At 41.8% G+C, this 26870-nt stretch overlaps 1 protein-coding gene and 1 long non-coding RNA gene across 5 annotated transcripts in view; one reads left to right on the forward strand and one right to left on the reverse strand.

Moving 5' to 3' along the window:
- The window catches only part of HECW2 (HECT, C2 and WW domain containing E3 ubiquitin protein ligase 2), a 334372-nt gene that overhangs the window by 216445 nt on the left and 91057 nt on the right, over window positions 1-26870 (forward strand). For all 4 annotated transcript variants that reach the window (XM_032480136.1, XM_032480138.1, XM_032480137.1 and 1 more), the window contains 6 exons: window positions 4244-4344; window positions 4763-6118; window positions 7299-7394; window positions 16141-16291; window positions 16984-17087; window positions 17620-17744. In XM_032480136.1, the coding sequence (XP_032336027.1) occupies window positions 4244-4344; window positions 4763-6118; window positions 7299-7394; window positions 16141-16291; window positions 16984-17087; window positions 17620-17744 (1933 nt within the window). The remainder of the gene's footprint in view (window positions 1-4243; window positions 4345-4762; window positions 6119-7298; window positions 7395-16140; window positions 16292-16983; window positions 17088-17619; window positions 17745-26870) is intronic.
- On the reverse strand, window positions 17094-26246 carry LOC116663756. Its single transcript, XR_004320078.1, has 3 exons — window positions 25782-26246; window positions 25246-25322; window positions 17094-17271 (listed from the first exon to the last, which is right to left on the reverse strand). It is a non-coding gene; the product is annotated as an uncharacterized LOC116663756 (long non-coding RNA).

Consider the following 26870-nt stretch of genomic DNA (forward strand, 5'->3'; position numbering starts at 1 on the left):
TCCAGGGAGTTTGTTATTCCTGAGACTCCAAAACCACCTTATTTTAGGGCCACTTAAAACAAAACCTAAACTCTGAGGTGTTACGGTAGAGCTCTTAGACGTATACATTCATTCAGGCAACGAGAGATGACTCGTTGAGAGAATTTTAAAATGTGATTTGATGTCTGTTTTCTTTCTGTGAGCTTTTTGTGAGCTGTGAATAGTTAAGAAATCACATGCCTCCACCCCTCATGATAAATGGTGTACCCGTTTTCACATGGGAAGTACCAGCAAACCCAGGAGGTGCTCTGAGGTAGCACTGGGGGGCATCTTTCTGTATCTTTTTTGTTTTCAGAGATCATCATGAACATATGATGATAGTAGCAGTCGTCGGGGCAGCCGTCGCAGTGATGACGGTAGCTGTAGCAGTAGTCACAGAAGTAAAAGTAAACAAAAAGGATGACGAGACTGTACTCTATGCCAGGAGCTCAGTAAATGGCATTAGCACATGTAATCTTCTCAACAGCTCTGGGAGGTAACTACGTGATTGTACCCATTTCAGAGATGAGAAATCTGAAGCTAGCAAGCAAGTGCTGGAGCAGATCAGTCTGCTCGAGAGTCATGGCTTCTCTGCAACACTCGAAGCACTGGCAGTAATGCATTACTACTCCAGCTAAGTGAGGATGGTCCATCATTCATAGTCACTCTGTATCTAATTAGCTGTTCTCTTTTGGCAAGTCACAATTTCTTCAGGTGTTGGTTTCCTCGTCTGACAAATAAAGTGTTGAGACTAGGTGATCTCTAAGACCTCTTCGAAATCTGAAACTAACAGATTCTAATTTTTTGGCCATCAGAGGCAATGGAATTTGTGGTCCAGCCTGCCCACATGACGTAGAAATATTATGCTGAAATTTTAGCAGCCTGGAATATCTGATAAAACTGGGAAATCACAATTATGTTTAAGGATAGCAGTTACTGCTTCTAGTGGAGATAACATTCTTTGGGAAGTTTTTAAAAATTATTTTTAGGATTGATAGAAAATGAAATATTATGGAGAGTGATAATTCACTGTTAGAAAGATACCTATCATTTAGTTTATGTAATTATAATAACATAATTTACATAATATCTATGACCCTTGGCAGAAGTGTCAATTTATGGATACCAGTAAGAATGATCAAGGGAAAATAAAACCTTATCAGTGTTTGAAACTGCTGTTGACTTGCTGGCTTTTCATTCAGTCTTTTAAAGACCTGGACACCTGGAGTCCTGCCTGTCATGGATTCCATGTGCATTGGAAGGAAGTCCATCATGAATTTGTAAACTACTGGAATTACAAAACATTTCTGTATAAGTACATTAAAAGCATTGCCTGATACTTAGGGATTTGCTTGATTAAATAAATATGATGTCACATATTAGTATATCAGCTGTTAGCATCTGGATCTATTTTGCTCTGATTATTACTTTCCATCAAGTAATTAATACATCTTGAAAAATACAGGGTTTTCTTTACTTGTGAGTTTGGTAGACTGCAACTCTCTGAAGTAGTTCAAGTTTTTACATGGTGAGGTTTTACAGCGTAAGTTAGAACTCCTTAGTAATTACCTATTTCGAGAGCATTGGTTTGAATGGGACATTGATTTTCAGGGAGTGGCCTGCCTTCTGTCCAAAAGGCACATCCCTTTCCCGTGCTTTGTCAGTTGCTCTGATTACACTAGTGAAAGACTCTCTCAGTCCGGTGAGAGTTCTTTGGCACTTACTCTCTGTAATTGTATATCATAATAATGTATAATATAGTGTACACAGTAAGCCATCCCAGCAAGAGGCAGAATGAATCAGATGAAACTGGGTAAGAAGAAAAAAGCAGGTGAATCCCCTGACAGGCACTCGACAAAGGATGAAACCGCTGACTTGGAAAATCTCCCAACAGGGAGGCTTTCCTGTACTTACAGGTTGAGTAGTTGAATTGAGAGTCTCATCAGTTTGGGTAATAAACAGCACTAATACCTTACAATCCTTTTTTCAAGTAAAGAGTCTCATTTGTTAATTTATTCAACAAATATGTGTGTGTATACATATAGTGACTACTAAATGTTAAGCACTGTATTGGGGATATGATAGTGAGCAAAACAGATGGCTGCCTGTTTGCTCCTTAGAATCCCTGCTAAACATTTACTGCCTAGCTAAAACCCATCACTTGTGTAAGTCTTCATCATCCATGCCAACACTTGACTTCTATTGGCTGGGGAGGAGGAGAGGAGGGTCAACTTATTTTTAACAAAAAAATTGAAGATTTTATTATTCCAGGACTGAATGTCCAAAGAGATGGGTGAGGAACCACCAGGTTGAGAGCAGGTCCAGGCAGTTTGCTGCTGGGTTCATGCATTATGGAGCCCCTCTGTGTGTCAGGCACTGTCTAAATGCTGAGAAGACAGTGGTAAGAAAAAGAAAAAGACACCCCTGCTGTTATGCAGATTACAGTCATTATAGAATTATTTGAACACTCTAATGTAAAAGCATTTAACATATCTGTAACGCCTAATAGTTAAAAATGCCAATATACCCCTTCCCAGAAAAAAAATGTTTTGAATACCAGCTTAAGTAGGCAGAACCTTATGGTAGTGGCTGCACTGAGATGAGCCATGAGTAAGTATCATTAAAATGCAAGCTACTGAAAGCAGTCGAGAAACACTGAAAGTGTGCATAAAATGAGATCTGATCTGCTGACTGCAGAGTGGGGGCTTCGGTGTCCGATGCGTCTGTGTTCTAATCCCGCTTCTGTCACTTAATAGTTGTCAGGCCTTGGGCAAGTTACTTCTCCTCCCCCGTCTCAGTTTCCTCACTGAGAAAACAGGGGTACCACCTGCTTCACAGAGTTGCTGGGGGCATTAAACAAGGTGATGCTTGCAAAACCCTTATCAGAGTTTGGGGAAACAAAGCATTTTAAAAGCACCAATCAAGAAAAGAAATATCACAACATTTCTAGGGAAGAAAAAGGAAAAGATAAAGGCAATGATCTTACTGTTTTAAGAAATTCTTGCTTTGAAGTTGAAGAAATTTGTAAGAGCCAAACTGAGATTTTGCATGTGTTCTTTTAAATGGTTAACATCTATTTAAAATTGTACCAAGGAGGCAGAGAAGAGCAAACAAAATAATTATTCAGGTTAATGATAAATAGCTGACTAGAAGCTCTGAACCATACGCTGGTGCAAACATTAGTTGGAGGCTCTGGGTTTTCCTCCTGATGTTGCCACTAGAGGGCAGTGTGAGCGCAGAGACGGTGTGCTTTGATACCCTCTGATTATTTTCCTTAATTAAGAGTAAATCAGATTCAGAATGAAAGTTGCTTGCATACCAAGAAATGATGCCATTGAATTTGACTTTGACAAATAAACACAGGATTGAAAAAGATCGACAACTTCATCCTCGAGGAGGCTGGTGGCCTGAACCTGGGGCCCAGGTAGGGCAGAGCCTGGGCAGGCTAGGTTGTGGTCCCCTCCAGCCCACTTCCAGGTGTGGCAACAAGACCCCTCCGGGATGGTGCGGCCAGCTTCTCCCACGGCCCACCAGTATCGCTCACGAGCCACCCTGAGAATCAGTCATAGCCAGGCTTCCCCACAGTGAAGGCCAAGAGTGAGCCTTTACAGATGAGGAAGGGGAGGTTCAGTTGGCCCCCTGCCCCTCACACAGCTGGAGCAGCTGTCAGAGCCAGGCCTCTTCTCACGCTGCTGTCTCCTAGCTTCTAGCTCCTGTTCCTCAGCATACAGTAGCCCTCTGCCCTCCATGCCGTCCTGGGACAGTCCTTACCCATGCCTGCCCCTTCAGAACCAGCTTCCTATCGTGCTAAGTGCTAAGGAACCAGGCCCTCTTTACTTTTACCTGAGTCAAAAAACACCTAAAATTTTAGGTCTTTCTCAGCTGCTTGATGACTGTCAACATGCCCTTTTCCTGGTCACCCCTACCAGTGAGAGAGCAAATCAGTGCCCTTTAAAAAAATCATAACAATATTATACTGCATTTTGTACTTTTACTGATAATTTTCCTTATGACAAGATTTCCTTTTATCCCCAGGTTTGTAAGTATTTCATTTGCATGAGTGAATAGCATTATATTGGACTCTAACATGCCTTTGACCTTTTATTTTCTTATGAGTCTGAAAGTTTTAAGAGAAATATATGGGTACTGGGGGTTGGCCTGTGGGAAGAAGAGGAAGGCTGACAGCAGGTTAGTAAGGATGAAAGAACCATTTCTCCTCTTGCAGTGATCAAATGCTCAGCTACAACCTTGGCAGAAGGCTCCCAGCTGACCACGTGAGTGGGTACCTTCAGTTCAGAGTGGAGGTTACATCTTCTGTGCATGAAGGTGAGATATCTGTACAAAAACATCACTGTAGGAAAAACCTGTTAAATCCTACTCTGTTGTCAGTTTGCATTTGAGCAGGGTTGTGTGTGTCCTGTTCTGAACGTAGAATAGCTGTCAGATGATTACCTACTGAAGTTTTCCAAGCAGATATGAAAGCCTGTTTATCAAAAAACATCTCTTAGATTTTGCCTGCTTTTGGAAACTGGGCTGTAGAATTTCCAGCAGTGGTGAACACATATACCTCATCTGTCAAACTGACCAGCAGTATGTGTGCTCCCTCAGTAGCAAGTAGTAAATCCCAGCACGTTGCTGATACTGTTCAGAGGTCTCAGTGGGCTGACTGGATTCTTTAAACTGATCGGACATGAAAAGTTCATTCGTTATTACTGCTCTGAATAAACTCTGTCTTCTCCTTCAGATGCTTCTCCAGAAGCTGTTGGCACAATACTTGGGGTCCACACTGTGAATGGAGACCCAGGAAGCCCTTCTGATGAGGAGGACATGCCCGGGGGCCATCACGACAGCCCGCTTTGTTCTAATGGACCCATTTCGGAGGGAAGTGCTGAGGGGACCCCCAAGCATTCTTTCAGGACTAGCTCTACGCTGGAAATAGACTCAGAAGAATTAACCTCTACTTCTTCAAGGACCTCACCTCCCAGGGGACGTCAGGATTCACTCAACGACTACTTAGATGCTGTTGAGCACAGCGGCCCTTCCAGGCCGGGCGCAGCCTCTTGCTCTGAGAGGTCCGTGGGAGCCTCTCCGAAACTAAGGAGTAGCTTTCCCACCGACACGAGACTCAGTGCAATGCTTCATATCGACTCAGATGAAGAAGACCACGAGTTCCAGCAAGACCTGGGGTACCCCTCTTCCTTGGAGGAGGAAGGAGGGTTGATCATGTTTAGCAGGGCATCAAGGACTGAGGAGGGGAGCCTGACATCTCAGGCAAAGCCAGAAGATAACCCAGCGGAGGCTGAGGAAGCCTCCACAAACGAAGCCGGTTCTTTCGAGGAGAAGCCAGAAAATGTTCCAGAGCTTGCAGAGGGCTCTTTACCCTCAGGCCCGGTCCCCAATGAAAGTGAAAATGGCCCAGAGTCTCAGCCACGGGCTGACCAGGGCAGCGCCGAGTTGTGTGGCTCTCAAGAGGTAGATCAGCCCACCAGTGGGGCAGACACGGGCACTGACACGTCGGGAGGAAGCCGCAGAGCCGCCAGTGAGGCGGAGTCCCTTGATCAGGGCTCTGAGCCTTCCCAGGTGTCCTCTGAGACAGAACCCAGCGACCCTGCCAGGACAGAGAGCGTGAGCGAGGCCAGCACCAGGCCCGAGGGAGAGAGTGACCTGGAAGGGGCCGACAGCTCCTGCAACGAGAGCGTTACCACGCAGCTGTCCTCGGTGGAGACACGGTGCTCATCTCTTGAGAGCGCACGGTTTCCTGAAACCCCAGCCTTCTCTTCTCAGGAGGAGGAAGATGGAGCCTGTGCAGCTGAGCCCGCCAGCAGTGGCCCCGCCGAAGGGGCCCAGGATTCCACGTGCACTCCCGGTTCTTTACCTGTGGTGCAGGTGCCCAGTGGAGAGGAGGACGGGCCAGGGGCAGAAGCGGCGCCTTTACCTGACCAGGAGGAGGTGGGGGAGGTCTGGCAGCGGAGGGGGAGCCTGGAGGGAGCCGCCGCTGCTCCTGCTGCTGCTGAGAGCCAGCCCGGAGAAGAGGGCAGTGCTGGGGATGCCCAAGGGGCCTGTGAAGGGGCCACTGCCCAGGAGGAGGGCGCCACTGGAGGTAGGATGCAGAAGACAGCATGGCTCTTGGCTCAAGCTTACGTGCTCAGAGAGAAGTCTGGTGGTTTTGTCCCTCAGTGCAAATAACACTGCAGGTCAAATATTAGCTGAATTCACCTTGGGGTTCAACAACTTTTTTTTTTTTTTAATGGATCTTCTATTGCTGAAATAAGAGGCATGTCCAGTAGAAGTCTTCAAACTTAAACAGTGAATCTTGAGGCTCTGCATCAGCGCGGGCACCTGCTCTCCTTAGGAAGGTGGCCTTGTGGTTGTGGGTGGCCCAGGTCCACCTGAAGGCCGATGCGTGGGAGCAAGCTGCCCATGTGCCTGCCGTGTGACAGCAGCGCTCAGTGCTCCCAGGGTCAGTTCCCCTTGTATGGGAAGTGTGAGGAAAACTAAATAATGGATCTCTGGTGGGGCCTGGGTTTGTAGGTACAAAACCGAACAGGCCAACAGCATCGATGTTAATGTTGTCTATAGAGGTTTTCAGGAACCCTGTAAGTCAGTCCTTACCTCATGAAGCAGCAGAACAGAAGGTTAATATGTGCTTTGCATTAAATGTAGTATGTTTGCCTTCTGCAGTCCAAGAAGTATCAACTAATTTAGGTGATGCTCTCTGACACTTGAGAATAAGTTGTTTGAGTGTCTGATGATGCAAATTTACGCAGAAAATTTGTATTATGTCTCAATGAATGTGGCTCAGTAGAGTGATCCCTTTAAACTGTTTTATTACAGATGCATTGAAAAGCCTGAGGATCATTTCATATGCTTAAATAGCATAGGCTCGGAAATAGAAATGACTTTCTTATTCTGTAATGTATTTTTCTCCCCAAACTATCCCCTTCTCTTCTTCCTCTATCTTTTTTTCTCTCCTTTCATTATCTTGTGGTCATCGTGTGACCCTAAAGCATCGGTGTGTGACCAGGACAGAGGCCAGGGTGGGGAATGGCGGGGGAGGGGGAGGGATGGCTGCAGACGGACGTCCCCCTAGAAGACCCACTTCTGACTAAGCACTCACCTCCCGCTCTCTTCTTTTGTTTCTGGGTCCTCATAGGGGAAATGAGATGAAAGAGAGACAAGAGACTGGCCCCAGGATTTACATTAGGTGTTTCTTTCACAAAGGCTGTTTTGACATTTAAGGGGAAAGCAATCCCCTGGTAACTGTTTACCTTTAATCCTAGGTTCTCAAGCCAACGGCCACCAGCCACTGCGGTCGCTGCCTTCAGTGCGCCAGGATGTTAGCCGGTACCAGAGGGTGGACGAGGCTCTCCCACCAAGTGAGGACCTGCTAGCTAAGGGGCTCGCCTTAATCAAAGGGTACAAGGGTGACAGGACCCACGGGACCTAAAGGATGGGTGCCCAGTCCCCCAGAGGAAGGGATCTGAGTGCTGCCACCTGACTTTGCAGATACAGCCTGGAACGTGCTTAGCTGACTCTCCGGGCACCGTTCCACCAAATGAAAGGGCAGCTGAGGCAAAGTCAATACTATAATGCTGGTGGAGTGAATGTTGTAGTCAGGGAAAGAGATCAGATGTTGTGGACAGTTGGGATATAATAGAAATTTTTTAAAAATTTGCCTATTGGCAGCATGAATCTGATTATTATTACTGTAAATTGGTACGATCTCTTAGGAAAGCCTAGCTCTATGTAATATACTACTTTTTATTCACTTACAGTGTTTTAAATCATTAAGTACAGGGTTCTGGCTTTTTTCTTAGGGATACCCAGAGAAGTGGTATTAATTTCAGAAATCAGTCTACCATTTTTGGAAGCCTGATGATTACCTGGGAATTCGAATGATATTTCATTTCTTTCACTTTTAAGAAACGCAGAGCACTTAAGAAGACTGCTTGGCAAGTTATACAACCTGAATTCAAAGACGAGTGTTGCTCGTGGCCTATCGTAGCCTGGACATAATTGAAACTCTACTTAAGTTTCTAGAATTCCTTAAAGCAGTATTACTCTGTGAGAGTAAAACATTCGATGAACAGTGATAAAGCTCAGTAAATACTGCTTTTAAGTATACATTGGAAAATACTTCTTTCTGCCTTATTGCTTCTCTTTCTTATTCACCCTCTCTACTCACCATCTTGTATTTCATTATGTCAAGAAACTGATGCATTTGGCTCTCTGTGTTTTAAAAATGGTAGGACACAAAGGGGGAGTAATATGCATTTAAAAGACTAAACTGCTGAGTGGTTAGTTTTGGTGAATGCTGACCAAAAAAGCTGAATGGCATTATGTACAGCATGTTAAAATATTGGCTTGATCATTGTGAAGTTCTGTCGTACGCAGATCTTTCCTTTGTTCATATATTTGGATAATTGAGGGCTGTTACTTATAGGAAACATATTTTAAGCAGTTTTAAAAAATCAACCAAGAGATTAATTAGCCATTGTGTCATTTTAAGCAGGTGGGAGGGGAAAAACTTCCTTATTGTTTACCCTTGGAGAAAAGATTAGAGGCAGAAAAGAAAAATATTCCAGGGTAGTATTTAGATATAATTGGAGAAAAGTGAATTAGGAGCACCAGGAGAGCATTCTGGGGGGGCTTTGTTTACATGTGTATGTGGCTTAAGAGTAAGTACTTAGAGTTTCAGGCACTTGGGAAGGAGGCAGAGTATGCCATCAGTGTGTGAATAAATAATATCCTGGCCACATCCACTTGGTCTGAATTTTGTTGGACTGTAATTTTGCTCTCTAGATTGTGTTTCATGAAGACAGGTACTTTCCTGCTGAAATTGTGACCAATATTTGTGATATTTCTGTGTAGTTGTTTAAACACTGATATTTGCATTGCCCAGATAGAATACATTTTAGGATTTTAAAAAATAAACAATTGGCAGTTCACTTTAACAAGTTAATATAGCCAAAAGTGAAAAAAAAAAGCAGCTTAATAGTATAACCAATTTAATGAGCTTCTGATGAACAGGAAGAAAATTCTTAAGAGTTGTTCCCTCTTATGCAACTTGCAAATTTGGGGATTTATATTACCATGGATAGATTACAGACTATGGTCTGGGCATACCTGATGACTGATCAGCTCTGTCCCCACACTGCTTTGCCCCCTCCTATTCCCAGTCTATCTCATCCTTAATCCTTCTGATAATTTGTTTAATCACTTGGCTGCACCCCCGCACCCCCTGTCAGCCAGTTCTCTGTCTTCCTTTCCTCTCCCGACAGGCAGCTCTGCTCCTGTCTCTGGCCACGCCTCTGACGTAGAGCTGTGGCATTCTGCATCCGCCTGGTCTTGCGTCTTCTGCCTTCACACAGAGTCTCATGGGCACCTCAGCTACTGGGTGTCTGCTTGGAGTGTGCAGATTGGTCCATCTGTGAAGTGACCTGGCGGAATTATTTTGAAGTTAAGGGTTATACTTTTAACATTATTAATTATAATACCTCAAACTTATGTAAGTGCTTTACAGTTTACAAAGCATTTTTACACGCCTTTTTAAAAAATTCTTTTGCAACAATTTTGTGAAGTAGGTCAAGCAGGCCTTATCTGTAGTTTTCAGATTGATGGATAGAAACCAGCTAATCTGATTCTCTCACTTTATAGATGGGGAAATCAAAGCCCAGATAAATTAAGTAACTTGTGTAAGATCCCTTACTAGGAAAGGCTGAAACGGAGTCTCCAGTATTGTTTCTCCTCTCTCAGGCATTCTGATCTAAGATTAGAAGGCTGGGGACTATTGTGTAGGTAGATGAATGTAAATTCTGAAAGTGCGGTCATCAGCAGAGTGGTGACACGTTGCGGTGTGTTGTCTACTTAGGCGCAAATCAGAGAGTTTGGGGGCTTCGCTGAAGCTTTATTATATTGTATTTTGAAGTCAGACCCAGGAAGGCTCAAGAAGTGCTCAGCTTTCTTCTCCTTCCTGCTTAAGATTATTTAGCAGAACCCTCCCCCGGAGGCCCTCCGAGTATAAGAAGAGTGGTCACAGTGGCGGTACGATCTTGTGGCCCAGGCAGTTCTGCTCTGTTGAGCATCTGTGTCAGATTCAGAAGCATCTCTCGGTGTAGCCTCCTATCCCCAGACCTGCAGGACAAGCTACTGAAGCACTGAACCTTGGGCTCGATCCATCCCCCACCCCTCATTCTTGGTTCTTTCTTTTCTTTTTCCTTATTATGATTGTAACTTTAGCTTATATTCACCTTTAAAATATTTGTGTACTAACAGGTAGTGAGGAAAACCATCCAGCCAAGTTGTGCTTGTCTCTGAAGATTGCAGACTTAGTCATGGGGATTCAGAGGGGTCCTGTGTTACACCACTTCCCTCTTACTGCATGGTAGTCTGTGTGTCAGGGATGTGCCTCAGTCTCTGAACATCTATCTGATCTCTTTCTGTAAAGCAGTTTTCCTTGTTTCTTTACTTTTTCTTCCAGTCTTATTCCTCCTTTCTCGGGATCAGGGAACAGATCTTGGACTTAGTACAAAGACTGCTCAGCCCTAATGACTATCTACCAGTTGGTTCTCAAAATCTTACTCTAGCTTTAGGCCATGGACCATGCGCTGTGACCTTATGGGCTCTGGAACCCCAACTGCTGGCTGAGAGATGTTCTAATGATCCATACAAAAGAAGAAAGCTCCAGGTCTTAAGGGCGGTGTTGCTCTGTTGAGAGCCTTGCAGGGAAGTCACTTGAACATGAAATGCACTGAGCGCCTTGAGAATCTGCTGTATCTCTTACTCTGAGGTGACTGATGGGCTGGCAGCTGGAGGCGGTTCAGGACTGAAGCCCACGGAATGTCATCAGCATTACAAATCTTCACAACATTGTAAACAGACTATACTTCAATAAAACATATATATTAAAACTAAAAAAAAAAAAGATAAGTGAAAAAAAATGAGAAGGTTATAGCTCAATGAGAGAGTACATGCTTAGCATGCATGAGGTCCTGGGTTCAACCCTCCAGTACCTCCAATAAATAAATTAAGTAAGTAAGTAAGTAACGAAGTCTAATTGCTTCCCCTCCAACAGCAACAAAAAGAATGACCAACTCAACCCCTTCTGAAAAACTACTTTATTTTTCTCTTATTGGCTCCAGTGTGATTGAGACTTAACCCATAGCTGCACTGGAGATAGTAGGAAAGTGTTGAAAAGTGGTTTTCCCCCAAAAGGGTAGGATTAGGCATGGATTCAGGATGGACAGTCCACTGATGAGCAGTGCACTCTTGCAGGACTGCAGGCTTCTTGGCGGTTTCTTCAGGACTAGTGTGTAACTGATGTGGTGGGTTCAAATGGGTAGGCCTGGAAAAACACAGGGGAACATTCTCGTTTTTTGTAGTTGTGCACTTTTGTTATTAAATCATCCTTTGAAATGAAGGTTTGAGAGAAGACAGTGAGTCTGGAAAGTACAATTAATCTTATAAAATTTCTTCTCTGTTTAAAGCTAGGGGCTTTTATTCTCTAGGACCTAAACATTAGTTTAAAGAAAAGAATCCATACTTTAAATCTAAAAAGCTACTTTCTTAAAAATTGAATATTAAGGTCCAAAATAGGCAGCTATTTGAGATTTTAAAAACTTTTTATTCAAATGTAATATACACGCGGAAAAGAGCACGGTCAGCCTGATGAATTCTCCCAAACTGAGCCCGCCTGGGCAACCCGCACCACATCACCGGCGCCTGGAAGACCCCTGGTGCCCACTTCTAATTTCTGTTACCCACTCCTGGAGGGCAGAGGCACCTGCTATCCTGACTCCCCAGATCATAGACAGGTTTAACTTAAGGCTTCTGGACTTATACAAATGGTATCACACTTCCTTGAGTGTTGAAATAAGGGGAAAAAATAATTGTTTAAACACTGCTTTCTAGCATCTATTACAGAGCTTAATTTTTTTCCTTAAAAACACCTTTAGTTCATTATAACTTCATCATATCTCACCATTTTGGTGAAGATACCATGGTTATTATAATATCTAGAGTGGGTTTATAAATTTACTTCACAGCATTCAGTTCCTTCATTTTTCCAAATCCAGTAATAATCAGTTCAGTCCCCGACTCGTAGTCCTCTCACTCCTTCGATTCACGTACACAGTTCATTGCTGGCCTCCCTTGATATGTGATTCTATTTGTCTAGACGTTGACCTTCTTCCCAGTCTCAGTGTGCACTGAGTGTGTTCACATCTTCATCTGGTCACTTGGGTGGTTTCCAGCAGAGACCAAGGTCCAGTTTGAAGGGAGTGAGAAGGAAGAGTAATGAGATAAAGAGGGGCCGTAAGGATGACCCCCACCCCCGCCCACATACATCGATTCTAAAAGTTAAACATGTCTGAGACCTTCCCTGCTCTGCCTCCCTGCTTCTGGAGCTAATGCTGTGACAGTGGCCTTGGAGTAGATTTTCACTCTTTCTAACTCTCTGACTTCCCCTTATTGTCCAGCTATTTAAAGGGAGGCTATTATATTTGAGTCTTGGGGTGTCTAAGCACCCGTTTGCTCCTGAACTTAAGTTTGGGGTACTTAGGCTGAAGTTTAGTTCCTGGTAAGCCCACACTTCATGACCTCTGAGAAATCCAGGGTTAGCTCCGTGGGTTTGTCCAGTAAATTAGCTGCTGTTTTAGTCCTTATTAATTTATGTTGGTGTTCCTCAAATTCTAGTGTGTCTAGGAATCACCTGGGAAGGCTGTTAAAAATGTGTATAATTGAGTCCTGGCTTCAGACAGTCTGATTCTGAAGAGCTGGGCTGTGTCCTGCTAATCTGCATTTTTATTGATCCTCTCGGTGATTCTGACACACACTGTCAGAATCAGAAATGAGAAACATTTCTCTAAACAGTAGTTTTCAAATGTTATCATTGCCATGAAGCTCTTTATGGAAATGAAACCTGCGCAAGACCAGTATGCACTACAGGTAATACTGGAGCCGCAGTGGCCAAGGCGGGGTTGGCAGGTGGTTCCAGGTCCTACTCCTCAGGATCCCGAAGCCCCTGGCCCAAGAGTCTTAATGAATTAGAGTCTGTTTTGGGAATTCTGGCCTGGACATAAGACATGGCTCGGTCCTTACTGACCTGAAGGAAATGACATGGGTGTCATGTTGCAGATTCATGTCATTTTAGACCTGTTTACTTTTGTCCTCTCGCTCTTCAGGTAGAGGAACTGTGGTCCGTAGAGGTGTAATAATTTGTTGAAGGTCATGTGGCAAAGGCATGACAAAGCCGTGGCCAGATACAGGCCTTCTGTTTGCAATTTGTGCGCTAGACACACACACACACACACACACACACACACACACACACACACACACACACACACACACACACACACACACCCTAACACATTGCTCTCAGTCTCACTGCACACTGATTATAGACCTCATTTTACAATGTGGCAGGACAAGGAAGTAAATGCTAAGATCCCAGTGTTCTAACCCCACCTGTCTGATTTTAGCATTACCTATGAAAGAAGCTTTGATGCTGGGCAGTAATTTCTCATGTGCCTCTCAATCAAGAACAAACCAGGCCTGATATAAAACCTTATAAGAGGGGAGGGTATAGCTCAGTGGTAGAGCACGTGCTTAGCATGCAGGAGGTCCTGGGTTCGATCCCGAGTATCTCCATTAAAAAAAAAAGACTATCTCTTCCACCAGAAAAAAAAAAAAAACAACTTATAAGATATTAAAGCCACCGTATCCCCTCCTCCCCCTGCAAAGTAACTGATGGATGATGACAGAGGGCTGGCCTTCCTCCAGGCGCCTCTGCTGTCTTTGCCCTGATGGACGGGTTTTGACCGCTTGGGTAAGCGTGGATATGCCATTCACAAAGAAGCCAATGGCACAACAGTCTTTCTCAATTCAATGCCAAGTGTCCGCTTGACAGCAGCATTACAGGACTTCTCTTTATGAGGACTTAGATAACAACCTCAACTTAAAGATATGGTCTCTGATAGGGATAGTCTTAATGTGCATCCAACATCCCCTGTTCTTAGAAAGCAAATTTTTGGACCTTGTTTTCTTATTCTCCCCATTGCATAGAAATGTCTTTATTGAAATACAGATTAACTTTATTCCTGGCCTTTGTGGAAGGTGAATGCAAGAATCATTCTTTTTTAACAGCTTTACAGTACTTAAATTATTTGTTCATTCATTACACGCTGTGTGCAAGGCACAGCGGTGAATATATTTGGAGATACCCCCTCCCCCTCATTTGCCATCATATGACTCTCATACAGGCCACATTTCATGGGGTAAATTCTTAAGTAGTTTATTCAAGGAAAAAGTTTCATCTTTGAAGGTAATTTTTTAAATTTTCTTTTGTCAGAAAATGGAAAGTACACAACAGTGTGTTTTCTTTTCTGCCTTAACTGACAGAAAACTTAGAGCCAAATTTTAGTTATAACCTTATCTTGGGAGTTTGGCAGAAGTCTCTCTCTGCTTCCTTTAGTTGGCTTCTGTTCTGTTTTTATCCCTAATTGACCTATTCTACATTTTTTAAAAAATTGGAAGCTACTGTAAACATTCTTGGGAAAAGGAATGGCCATTTGTTGCCATGTGCATTTGATCTGACATATGTACTTGAATTACCCTGGCTCTGATGAGAGAGGAATGCAGTGGGAATACTTGGTTCTCAGAATCTTTGAGGTGGGGAAGTATGCGAGGCAAGGAGCAAAACAAAGGAATAGATCAGACGGTTTTGGAAAATGGTTCCTGAAAATGTCCTTATGGGCTTACTGTTTGCCAGCGGGTGCAGGCTGAGCATGAGGCCTTTTGGAAACGCCTGCTGATGGGATTGTGGCTGTGCCCAGAGAGCTCGGATTTGGCAGGGCGGTTCTCTGTGGGTGGATGTTACCTTGGAGTGTGAGTGACACGGAGTCATTTGTTGTCCTTGTGGTATTTTTCCTCAGCCCAGTTTTTCTTTCCCTTGCCATTTGTCATAAATTATGATGGGCTGAAATCAACAAAAAGAGGTCTTTCCACTCCCAGCTGAGGCAGCCCTCAGTGGTCCTCCAGGGCTGGCTCGATGTACTGCACAGGTCTTTCCAGCGCTAAGGGCTTTGTTGGAATATTTGCTCCGTTCACCTCCAGAGTAAATGCCACAGCTGGTCAGGAGCCAACATGTTTTCCTCCTGGGCTCTAGAATTAGACCCATGGTGTCTGTTGATAAGCTATGAGATCACATAGCTGCTCAAGAGAAAGATGCTTATTAATTTAAAAAAAATTGACATCGAAATAGCTATGTATGAAGAACTTTCCTGTTTAGAGAATAGATCTCTGCTGTTTTTGTATGTTGCTATACAAATTACCCTTCCCAAATGCAATCAACTTTAAAATGTTGCCTTTTGTAAAGATCAGCTCATGCTCTGCTTGTTTTAATCAGGGAATGATCTTTTAGAGAGTTCACAGTGGTGTGAGGTCTGGCCCTGGAGACAATCTGCTTGCTGTTTTTACTGAACACACACTTAATACATTTGTATACAAAGACTAACACACTTAATGTAAAATTTAAAAATCTCTTGAATCATTGTATTTCTTTGAGGTTGGAGACAAGTAATTAACTTTGCTCTGAAATGTACGTATTCATCTTTGGGAAAGTGCAAATGGAAGTTTGTCGGTAATGATGCTGTTTGATGACTAGGCTAGCATTCTTTTCTGCTGAAGACTGCATTTGCTACAGTTGTGTGTAAGTAAGCACATGGGCGTTTCCAGCTATGAGTCTTTCATCTAAGCTGGAAGTAACAGAGCCAAATCAATTTTTGGTGAGAACAAACATCAGTACCAATTTTCATGTGACTATCTAAACTATTCAATACCAACGAATGTATTTTAAACGCTGGTGCTCGAGCATTGCGGGCAGATCTGGGAGCATCCTCTGCATTCAGGGCTTCTTTCAGAAGTTGGTTACACATGCAGGATCTGTTTACAAACAGATTCTGGAGTGGACTGGGGGGAAGTGCCGGATGATGCAGTTGAGGTATGTGTTATTAGCCCCAAATTATAGCATGTCAGAGAGAGAAAACACGTGCTGCGTAATGAACCCCATTAATGGTTTCAGCGGCTCCTCCTAATCTCTCTCCTCACGTTACTGCTGTTTAGACTGGGAGGCGCGCATTGACAGCCATGGCAGGATCTTCTACGTGGATCATGTAAACAGGACCACGACGTGGCAGCGGCCAACAGCTCCCCCCGCCCCGCAGGTGCTGCAGAGATCCAACTCCATACAGCAAATGGAGCAGCTGAACCGGCGGTGAGGATGGGCATTTTTGCTCCAAATGTTCCATTTTGTGGTTGGGCTAATTTTTACCTGTGCCAAATGGAAGGCACGGTTGTCTCTTTCATCTTTGGGTGTCCGGTCATTAAGTTGGAGTTGTTACCTCGATAGACTTCATTGAATGTCTCTTGGTTAAAAAATGATAGCCACACACATACACAGCTTGTTTGGAAACTGGAGAGGAAATAAGTAATGCTATCCCTTTTAGTCAACCCAAGGCATCGATTTTTAGTAAAACAGAGCGTATACACTTACCTCATTTGAAGTCATATAGCTTTTTAAATATCTAGAATCTTCATTTGTGATACATCTTCATTATTAACCTAAGCTTTTAAAATCTGTCGTTCTTTGTCAAAAACTAATTGCTGTGGAACAAAGGTTCTTTGCTTTAGCAATACAGGAATTTGGTTTTCTTTGGTTAAGGGCCACAATTTTTTTTTTAAGATTTCATTAATTTATTACAAAAATGTTCCACAAATGATGGACAGGAAAAATTCAGTCCAATAGATTTACTTAAACAACAGATGGTGCAGAAGATCAGGGAATGGGGGTTTGGGGAGGAACCGGTCGAGGCTGAGAAGCTGGTGAAAACTTCTGGGCTCTGGGGGAGCGGTTGAGCCCCATGCTTTAAAGGCTGCTGTGATGTAACTCTGGGCTCCTGGTTTCAGATATCAGAGTATCCGCAGAACCATGACTAATGAAAGGCCTGAGGAAAACAGCAGTGCCATCGATGGGGCTGGGGAGGAGACCGACTTTCACCAAGCCAGTGCAGGTAAGAGCCTTTCGGTTGGTTTGTTTTGTAATCTCACAAAAGTAGAACACAAATAAGTAAGGATTTCCAAGAAATGAAGCTTTCTTTAAGAGAACGTTTGATCTTCATTACCATGTGTTCATCCAAGTCAGAAAGCTGAATTCACCAGACACTTCTTCTTCTAATCCTCGGCTTTTTGTTAGTACTGAGAAAAGAATCATAAAACCAGATAGAATATAAATTGTTTAATCTCTGGATCTGTGGGATAGAGGAAAAAGATTGAATCTGATCACTTGAAAAAAATCTCAGGATGCATTAAAATCTTAATAGTGACTAGAAATACTATTGAATTCCATTTTAGTGTGATTAACAATGACTGTTCTTAGGTTTTATGCCTGAATTGACAGGTAAGAAGAAAGCATTTAGGGGATTAAAACAACAGCAAATGATATAGGTATTTTTTTGGTTCTTTTAAAATATAGATGGAAGTGAATAGGTATGTTTCCACCAGGTGGAAAGACTTCCCTGAAGCCTCTGTGTCTGCCCCTCCTAGATTTCCGTCGGGAGAATGTCCTGCAGCACTCTACCTCCAGATCCAGGCTGACGTTGCTGTTACAGTCGCCCCCTGTGAAGTTCCTCATCAGCCCGGAGTTCTTCACCGTGCTGCATTCTAACCCTGTGAGTATCCATCCGAAAGGGGGTGGAAAAAGCAACAGGCCAAAGGAAATTAGCCCCATTTACGTAGTAATGGCAAGAATGATAACAGCGAATGTTTACTGAGCACTCCGTGTGTTCCAGGCTCTGTGTTAAGCACTACATGTGTTTTCACCCAGTTCGTCCAAACAAACCTATGAGTTAGATAAAACCTCCATTTTTCCAGATGAAGAAACTGAAGCACAGAGAGGTTAACTAGGTTATACAGCTACTAAATGGGATTTTCGGGGTTAAAATCCCAGAGGTACTGACGAGTCTGTGCTCTTAACAACCGCTTTATTTTGCCTGTACAAATATAGCCAAATATCTGAGCATTGACAGCAGGCAGTGGTCAGATTGGGCTTTGAGACTGTAGTAGGGCTCTCCAAAAGAACAGATATGAAATGCATACACGGCTGTAATCTGAAAAAATAAATAAACTAGTATTTTAAAGCTATATGAGGCTTCTGTGGGAGGTCAGTGTTTTTCGGGGGAGGTATGGGAGGAGGGGGCGTGGTGATGTGTTAGGACGAGGTGGATTTAAATTTCCCTCCTTTTACTAATATGTCCGCCTATTCTTTAGAAGCCCTACCTCTGTAATTTCACTAGAGGCCTAAAAATGTTAGTATCGGCTAAAAGAATAAATCTTTTGTTAACCAGGAGTTTATAAAAAAAAAAAAAGTCAGCCTTTTAATCATTATTTAAATAGAGAGAAATCATTTTGACTCCCTCCTTTACCTGTTTTCTTTTCTTTCCTCCAGCCTTGACTTTTAACCAAAATTCTACCCTTATCTTGATCTTGGTTCCTTAACCAAGAAACTCCTCACTACTCACCCCCTTAAATCCTCCTGCCAACCAGTTTCTCCAACTCTATTCATGTTGCCCCTTTCCCACATTTACTTTGGAATTACAATCTGGAATGGGAGGTTTTCACTTCATTCAGGAAGTATTAACCTCCTGAAGACACTGAGGGATGTGAAGTCCATGGGGTGACAGTGGAAAATGTTACACGCTTGTTTTCTGATCATGAGCATGGTATTTGCCTAAAATATTTCTAGAAGAAAAGAGAAGTGTTTGAAAATATTATATATGTTAAGCCAAAATCTTTTGTGTGTGTGAAGAAAAAAATTAGAGTGTGATAGGAAATTTGGTTAGAAAACGTTTCTTTGTGATGTGGATCTTAGATTGTGTCACAGAGTAAATAATGGACATTGGTTGGTTAAAAGAAAAAGGAGCAGGAGGGCCTTCTAGGTGGAGGGTATGCATGAGCAAAGAAAGAAGTGAGAAACATGCCCTATATGCATAATAAGTTATTTACTCATCCAATAAACATTACTGAAAACCTGGTTTATGCTAGTAATTATGGTAGGTGCTGCAGACATAGTGTGGAGAAGATCAAATTCTTACCTGAGTGGAGAGAGCATGAGGGCAACCTTAGAAAGATGATTATAGAATGCCTCTCTGAGGAAATGGTTTTGAGTTGGAAGCTGAAATGAGAAATCACCAACCATGGGAAGAGCCAGGGGAGGCTCACTGCAGTAACTTACACAGTGAGTATAGTGACCACAGGGCTCAGAAGAGAGCAAAGGGGCTGCTGTGTAATGATAGGAAAAGGAGATGGGGTGCTACTCAGTTGGAAAGTCAGCAAGATCCAGATGGTAGCTCTGGCTGTGGGACACAGCAGAGGATTTCGAGTTTCTTCTGAGATCCGTGGAGAGCCATTGTGCAATTAGAGTGACATACTCAGATTTGGAGACGGGAGAAAGGCAAGAGTGGAAGCAGGGTGAGGAGAACAGAGGCTCTGCATGGTCCAGGGCAAAAACAGTGATGGCTGGAATCACGGTGTTTGCATAGGGGTAGAGAGAAGTGCTTGGATCTGAGAGATGTTTTGAAGGTAAAGTCAGTATGACTTGGTGAAAAATTGACGATCTGGAATGGGAAAAATGAAAGAAGCAAGAAATAGTTTTAGGGCTTTGGTTAGACAAAGGAATTAATCCTACTGGAGCAGTGGTGCTAATGTGGGAGTAAACAGCTCGAACTGTGACTACGTATGAGGGAGACACAAAGAAAGAGCTTTGTGTTTCCATAAAGTGTAGGTGTAACATGGTGGGCAAGGGGGGTTGCTCCACAATTCTCTGTGGGCTAGGGGAGTGGCTTCCTGAATATGCTAATTAGAAGACTATTGGTGGGAGGGTATAGCTCAGTGGTAGAGCACGAGCTTATCATGCACAGGGTCCTAGGTTCAATCCCCAGCACCTCCATTAAAATAAATAAATAAACCTAATTACCTCCCCCCACCAAAAAAAACCAGTAGAGGACTGTTGTCTTAGCTGCACATGGAGTGATTTAGAACGGGGGAAAACGCTGGCCGTGGAAATCCAGCTGTATATAATCTATTCATTAAGGCAGGAGCTGACAAGAGCCTAGACTGGGAGGGAAGGAAATAGAGAAGGGTCCAGCATGAGAGAATCCCAGGCAGAGAATTGGCAAGATTTGGTGGGCAAATAGAACAGAAATAGAAGAAGACTCTGTGTGTTGTTATTATTAATAATAACATATAAATAATAAACAATAATAATAGTAAGAGAGAAGTTAGAATGACAGACTTGTTAAGGGAATGTAGGAACATATTCAATTTAACAAAATAGATTAGGGAAAATAGAGTAGATATAGGGAAAAGTAGAAGTCAGCGTAGTCCGATCGCCAGGAGTTGTCTGGGAGGTTCTTAGTATGCACGGATTTACTGACACATGTTAACATGCTGATCATTATTTCATGGCTTATAGGCTTAGCTTGGAACACAAAGGGTTTGGGAGGAGGGTGAGCAGGGAATAGCATGTTAGCTGTCCTCATATTTCATGCAAGAGGGATTAGATTTAGATTTACCGTGCATTCAATATAGCAGCAGTTGTCTATTCCCTACTATATGCCAGGCACTGTGCTCAGTCCCAGAGATACAAAAGGGACAGCACCTGTGGAATGTGAAGACACATTCCAGTGCAATGAGCAGAGTTGTGAGTGCAATAATGGAAGGTTTAGGAGGCCCCCTGCTAGAGTGAGTGATTAACTCTGGGGGAAGGCGTACAGGGGAGTCAGTGATGGGTTTGCATCTGGAACAGGTTTTAAAGACTGAATACATTTTAAAGACTGACAGGTTTTAAAGGTTGGATAGGAACTTGCCCTAGAAATGAGACAGGCCAGAGCTCTCTAGGTAGAAGCAGCAGCATTTACAAAACAGGATTCGTGATGTTGCAGGGCTGTCGTGGGAATTACTATAGAAGTGCGGAAACTGAATTATTAGTACAGCAGTTTGATGTTGCTGGTGTGTGGACAGCATAGGACACTAGTGAAAGTCAGATTTGAGCCTGGAAGGGTGAGCAGAAGCCAGGTTACAGGAACCTAAACTCATGCGTGGGACACTTCTAGGAGACTGTAGATTTTCAGACAGGGAAGGATGGCCTAGCATTTAGACCTATCACTCTAAAGCAGAAAGTGTCATGCTGTGCTGGGAAGAGCTCCAGACTTGGAGTTGGACAACACATGTTTTTCTTTCTTCGTTCATTTGTTCATTCATTCATTCAACCAGTATTTATTAAATGCCTGTGAGTTTCCTAGTACACGCTAGACTCTTGGGATATTGTGGTAAACTAGACAGATTGGAATAAAGAAAAACGAGTGAACAAGAAAAGATCATTCAGACAGTGAGGCACCTGAAATAGCACAGGTGACTGGGCCAGGGTGACTTGGGGCGGAGCTGGAGATCAGGTGGATGGAAAGGCCTCTCTAAGGAGCTGTATTCAAAGTGCTGTAAATCATCAAGAAGCCAGTAAGTTAAAGGTCTTGGAACAGAACTGTCCTTGCCAAGGAAGAGCAAAGCCTTGAGGGCGCAGAAAGAGTTTGATATACTACATAGTAAGGTGGGAGAGGTGAGCAGGGCTTCAAAAGATAAGGCTTGTGTGAGCTGGCAAGGAGTTTGGGCTTTACTCCAAATGGGCTTTATTCTAAAGGGAGCCCCTATAGGGGTGTGGTTTTGCCTTTTAAAGTTTGTTCTACCTGCGCTGCTGAGAATGGGTTTAGAAGGCAAGATTGGCTTCGGGGAAAGAAGTGAAAAGGCCCTGTGGTGAGACATAGGGGTGCTTGGACTAGTGCAGTAGCAGTAGACCTGGTGACAAGTGGATAAACACAGGACATATTTTGGAGGGAGAGTTGCCATTCTTTGTCAACAAGGCCAGCACCTTTGTTGAGCCAGGTAATTGTTTTTGAGTACTGGACTTTTTTTCCCTTCATTTTGTGTGCACATGTGCTATTTACAGTGTAACAGCACAATTTGAACTTTAATCCGTGTTATTAGCATTTTATTTTCTTCACCAGTTTCTTAAGTCTAGACCTTATGTTTAGGAAAAGGCAGCAGACTTTGTCTGGAAAGAGCCAAAGCATAAATATTTTCAGCTTTTGGGCCAATGACAACATGTAAATAAATGAATGTGGTTGTATTCCAATAAAACTTTGTTTGCAAACACAGCCAGCCAACCCAGAAGTCTACAGTTTACTCCCTCCTGGTCTAGACAGCCCACAAAACCTGATTTGCATTTGTTGATTTCTGTAGTGCGAATATTCCCCTATGGCCAATTTCAAGCTACCATCTTTTTTTTTTTTGCTGTGTATTTGTGATTTTTCGTTGTTGTTGAGGTATAGTTGACTTACAATATTACATTAGTTTCAGGTGTACAGAAAAGTGATTCAGTATTTTTTTTAGATTATACTCTATTTCAAGTTATTACAAAATAATGGGCTATATTTCCCTGTGCTGTGTAATATATCCTTGTTGCTTATCTATTTTATATACAGTAGTTTGTGTTTCTAAATCCCATACCTTTATTATACCCCTTTCCACTTCCTTCTTCCCAATGGTAACCACTAGTTTGTTCTCTATATCTGTAGGTCTGTTTCTGTTTTCTTAAATACATTCATTTGTATTATATTTTTAATTTCATGTGTAATTATGTAGTATTTGTCTTTGTCTGATTTCACTAAGCATAATGCTCTCTAGGTCCATCCATGTTGTTGCAAATGGTAGAATTGCATTTTCTTAATGCCTGAGTAATGTTCCGTTGTATATATACACCACATCTCCTTTATCCAGCCATCTGTTTATGGACATTTAGGTTGCTTCCGTATCTTGGCTATTGTAAATAGTGCTGCTATAAACATTAGAGTGCGTGTATCTTTTTAAATCACTGTTTTTGTTTCTTTTTGGACATATACCCAGGAGTGGAATTGCCAGATCATATGGTAGCTCTATTTTTAGCCTGAGAAATCTCCATACTGTTTCCATAGTGGCTGCACCAATTTACTTCCCTACCTACAGTGTACAACAGTTCCCTTTTCTCCACATCTTCACCAACATTTGTTATTTGTAGACTTTTTGATTATACCCATTCTGACAGGTGTGAGTTAATACCTCATTGTGGTTTTGATTTGCATTTCTCTAATGATTAGTGATGTGGAGCATCCTTCCATGTGCGTGTTAGCTATCTGTATGTTTTCTTTGGAAAAGTGTCTATTTAGGTCTCCTGCCCAATTTTAATAGGGTTGTTTATTTTTTGATATTGAGTTGTATGAGCTGTTTATATATGTTGGATATTAACCCCCGATCAGTCATATTATTTGTAAATATTTTCTCTCATTTAACAGGTTGTCTTTTCATTTTGTTGATGGTTTCCTTTACTATGAAAAAGCTTTTAAGTTTAATTAGGCTCCATTTGTTTATTTTTGCTTTTATTTCTTTTGCCTTAGGAGATGGATCTGAAAAAATATTGCTATGATTTATGTCAGAGAGTGTTCCACCTATGTTCTCACCCAGGATTTTTATGGTTTCAGGTCTTGGACATTTAAGTCATTAATCTGTTTTGAGTTTATTTTTGTATATGGTGTGTGGAACTGTTCTAATCTCATTCTTTTACGTGTAGCTGTCCGGTTTTCCCAGCACTACTTATTAAGGAGATTGTCTTTTCTCCACTGTATATTCTTCCCTCGTTTGTCATAGATTAATTGACCATAGGTACATGAGTTTACTTCTGGGCTCTTTATTCTGTTCCATTGATCTGTGTGTCTGTTTTTGTGCCAGTAACATACTGTTTTGATTACTGGAGCTTTGTAGTATAGCCTGAAGTCAGGGAGCTTGGTACCTCTGGCTTTGTTCTTTTTTCTCAAGATTGCTTTAGCAATTTGGGGTCTTTTGTGGTTCCATATACATTTTAGAATTTTTTTGTTCTAGTTCTGTGAAAAAATGTCATGGGTATTTCATAGGGTTTGCACTAAATCTGTAGACTGATTTGAGAAGTATGGACATTTTAACAATATTAATTCTTCCAGTCAAAGAACACAGGATATCCTTCCATTTCTTTGTATTAGTTTCAATTTCTTTCATCAGTGTTTTATAGTTTTAAGAGTATTGGTCTTTTACCTCTTTGGTTAAGTTTATTCCTAGATATTTTATTCTTTTTGATGCAAGGTTAAGTGGAATTGTTGTTTTGCTTTCTCTTTCTAATAGTTCATTATTAGCATATGGAAAAGCAACAGATTTCTGTATTTTAATCTTGTGTCCTATTGTTACCCTGCTGAATTCATTTATTAGTTCTAATAGTTTTTTGGTGGATACCTAATCATATTTATTAAAAAGAACAAAATTAAGTAGGTATATAGTTATTACAACTCTAAAGAAAAACCTGAGACAAAATACTGGGTTTTTTTTCTTTTCTGTTTTTTCATTGTGGTCGTTTTAAGATATATTCTGCTGCCCTCTGCTGGTTGTGATCAGATTGCTTCCAAAATTGTCTTGATAAACCATTTTTCCAGTTAATTCAAGATTCATTAGTGTCATGTCTTTTATAGTTGGTATGCCTGTGTTTATCTAATAATTGTCATACATAAATACGTTTCATTATATGCAACTGAATGTTTCCAACATACATGCCAAATAATGATTATTTCAGCCTTTGATAAGGTCTAGAAATACATTAATTCCATCATATAAACTTCTTACTACTTAATGAAGAAAAATATTGTTCCAAAATACATAAATATATTCTTATAAGTCAGAAATTCCTGCTATTGCAAAATAGATGAATTTGATAGTTTACAGTTAGTTTTGTCAAGAAGTTCAATTTTCGCTCAATTTTACTCTTTGGATGGATGAGAAAAATGTAAAATCCCTTATGATAAAAAGCACTGTAAATACAGACTTTGTAAGACAAGACTGTTTCCATATCCCAGCACATATCTTATGGAAACAATGTTACTTGATTTTGTTTATGATAAATTTTGTTTAGTGGAACCGATGCTCACATCTGCTCTTTTGTGAGCCTTTGTATACATTTGCTGTAGAGGCAGAGATGATATTTTCCAAGTGTGAGTTCAGAATACCTATTCTTGATGGATTTCTGAAATAGGAAAGAAAGATTTTATTTAGAACTAATGTACTTACCTGTGTTATTGAAAAAAACAGATTTAGAGTAAATCAAGTCTCGGCCAGGTAATCCTGGACATATGATCACCATAACACTAAAAAAAAAAAAGAGAGAGAATTGATTATTATTTGCATTGATTCCAATTAATTGGTTGATAATTTGGTTGGTTGATAAGAACTGAGTGTTCACGTATAATTTTCTTATTCTGCTGCCAAATGGCAATAATGTTCCCCTTGGCTCTTTTCAATATTTTTCACCCCTAACACCTCAAACACTTAACCAAAGCACATTAAGCTCTAATGAGTGTTACTTTAGCAAAATTCCACAAAGAAATTCGGTTGGTCATTCTGTTGACCCATCACTCCACCATGGAGTGTTTATTGCTTTACCAGGAAGACAAGAAACAACCAAGATGATTGGGAAAGTAGGTTTCAGAATAGAGAAGGGGTAACCAAAATGGATGTTTAAAATCGTATCAAAGGAAAAGAAAACCTTGCACCCTTTAGGGATCATTTAGAGGGGCTCTGTCTACTGTTAACAGTTGCCAACTCACCTTCCTGCTCACGAGTCCGCATGCAGCATCTTCCCGGGTGAGATCGTTCTGTGCCTTATCATGAGACTGCTGTGAAATAGGTCCATTTGCTCTTTCCTAATCTACTTTTGTTTCATGTAGAAGATCAGATCCCTTTACTGCGTCATTTTCTCTAAGACCGAAACAAAACAAAACAAAAGTCAAACACAGAAAAGGATCCCTTTCCGGTTAGACCCACTGAGCCCCAGAGGGAAAGTACAGATGCCTCTTTTCTCTTAACCCACGGCTTTGTCCATAAACTAAACTCTTCCAACCTAATTCTACCTGTGTAGTGTTTCTCAACTCTCTGGACTTCTCTCATTCTTAGCTCTGCTAGTTCTGACTGTCTGTTTCAGTATTTTCAATGCTGCTCTGTCCTCTGTTTCCCAAGCTCTCCTTTCTGCCTCCAGTCAACCCCTTCCTCTCACCTCCCCCTCAAATTTTCCTTCTCCGTCCTTTCGAGTGATGAGACTGTGCTCATCTCTGTATCCTCGGGGTGTAGCACAGAGTTTAGCATATAATTAGTGAGAGGTTGTGAGACCCTTCTTCCCTTAATAAAAAGTGGGATGCTCGCCCAGAAGCTTCAAAGAATGAAGTAGAAAACAGTTTTACTACTATCATTCATGTGTTAGAACAATTATGGTAGTATAATCCCTTATATAGTCTTGTACTTACTTCCACATTGTATTTTTACAGTGATTTTTAACTTCTTCAAAGCACTTTTACATCCTTTATTCCACTGGAGTTGAACTCCACTTGCCTGTGAAGAAAGCAGGGCAGTTACTACTGTCCCATCTTACAGTTGAGCACATTGAGGCAGATATTAAATGACTTTCTCTGTCTCTGTCTGTGACAGAGCTGTGACTAGAATCCTCACCACAGTTCTGTATAAATTGGAGTATAAATATCTTTTCTGAACAAGATTGCTCAGAAAAGATGTTTATACTTCCGTTCGTATATATACACATATGTGTACATACGTATATAATATATATTCAAAACAGTACTATATATATTGAATAAACATATAAAATACATATTCAAAAATAGAATAGATGTGTATATAAGCAC

This window comes from Camelus ferus, chromosome 5, assembly GCF_009834535.1.
Source record: "Camelus ferus isolate YT-003-E chromosome 5, BCGSAC_Cfer_1.0, whole genome shotgun sequence".
Lineage (NCBI taxonomy): Eukaryota > Metazoa > Chordata > Mammalia > Artiodactyla > Camelidae > Camelus > Camelus ferus.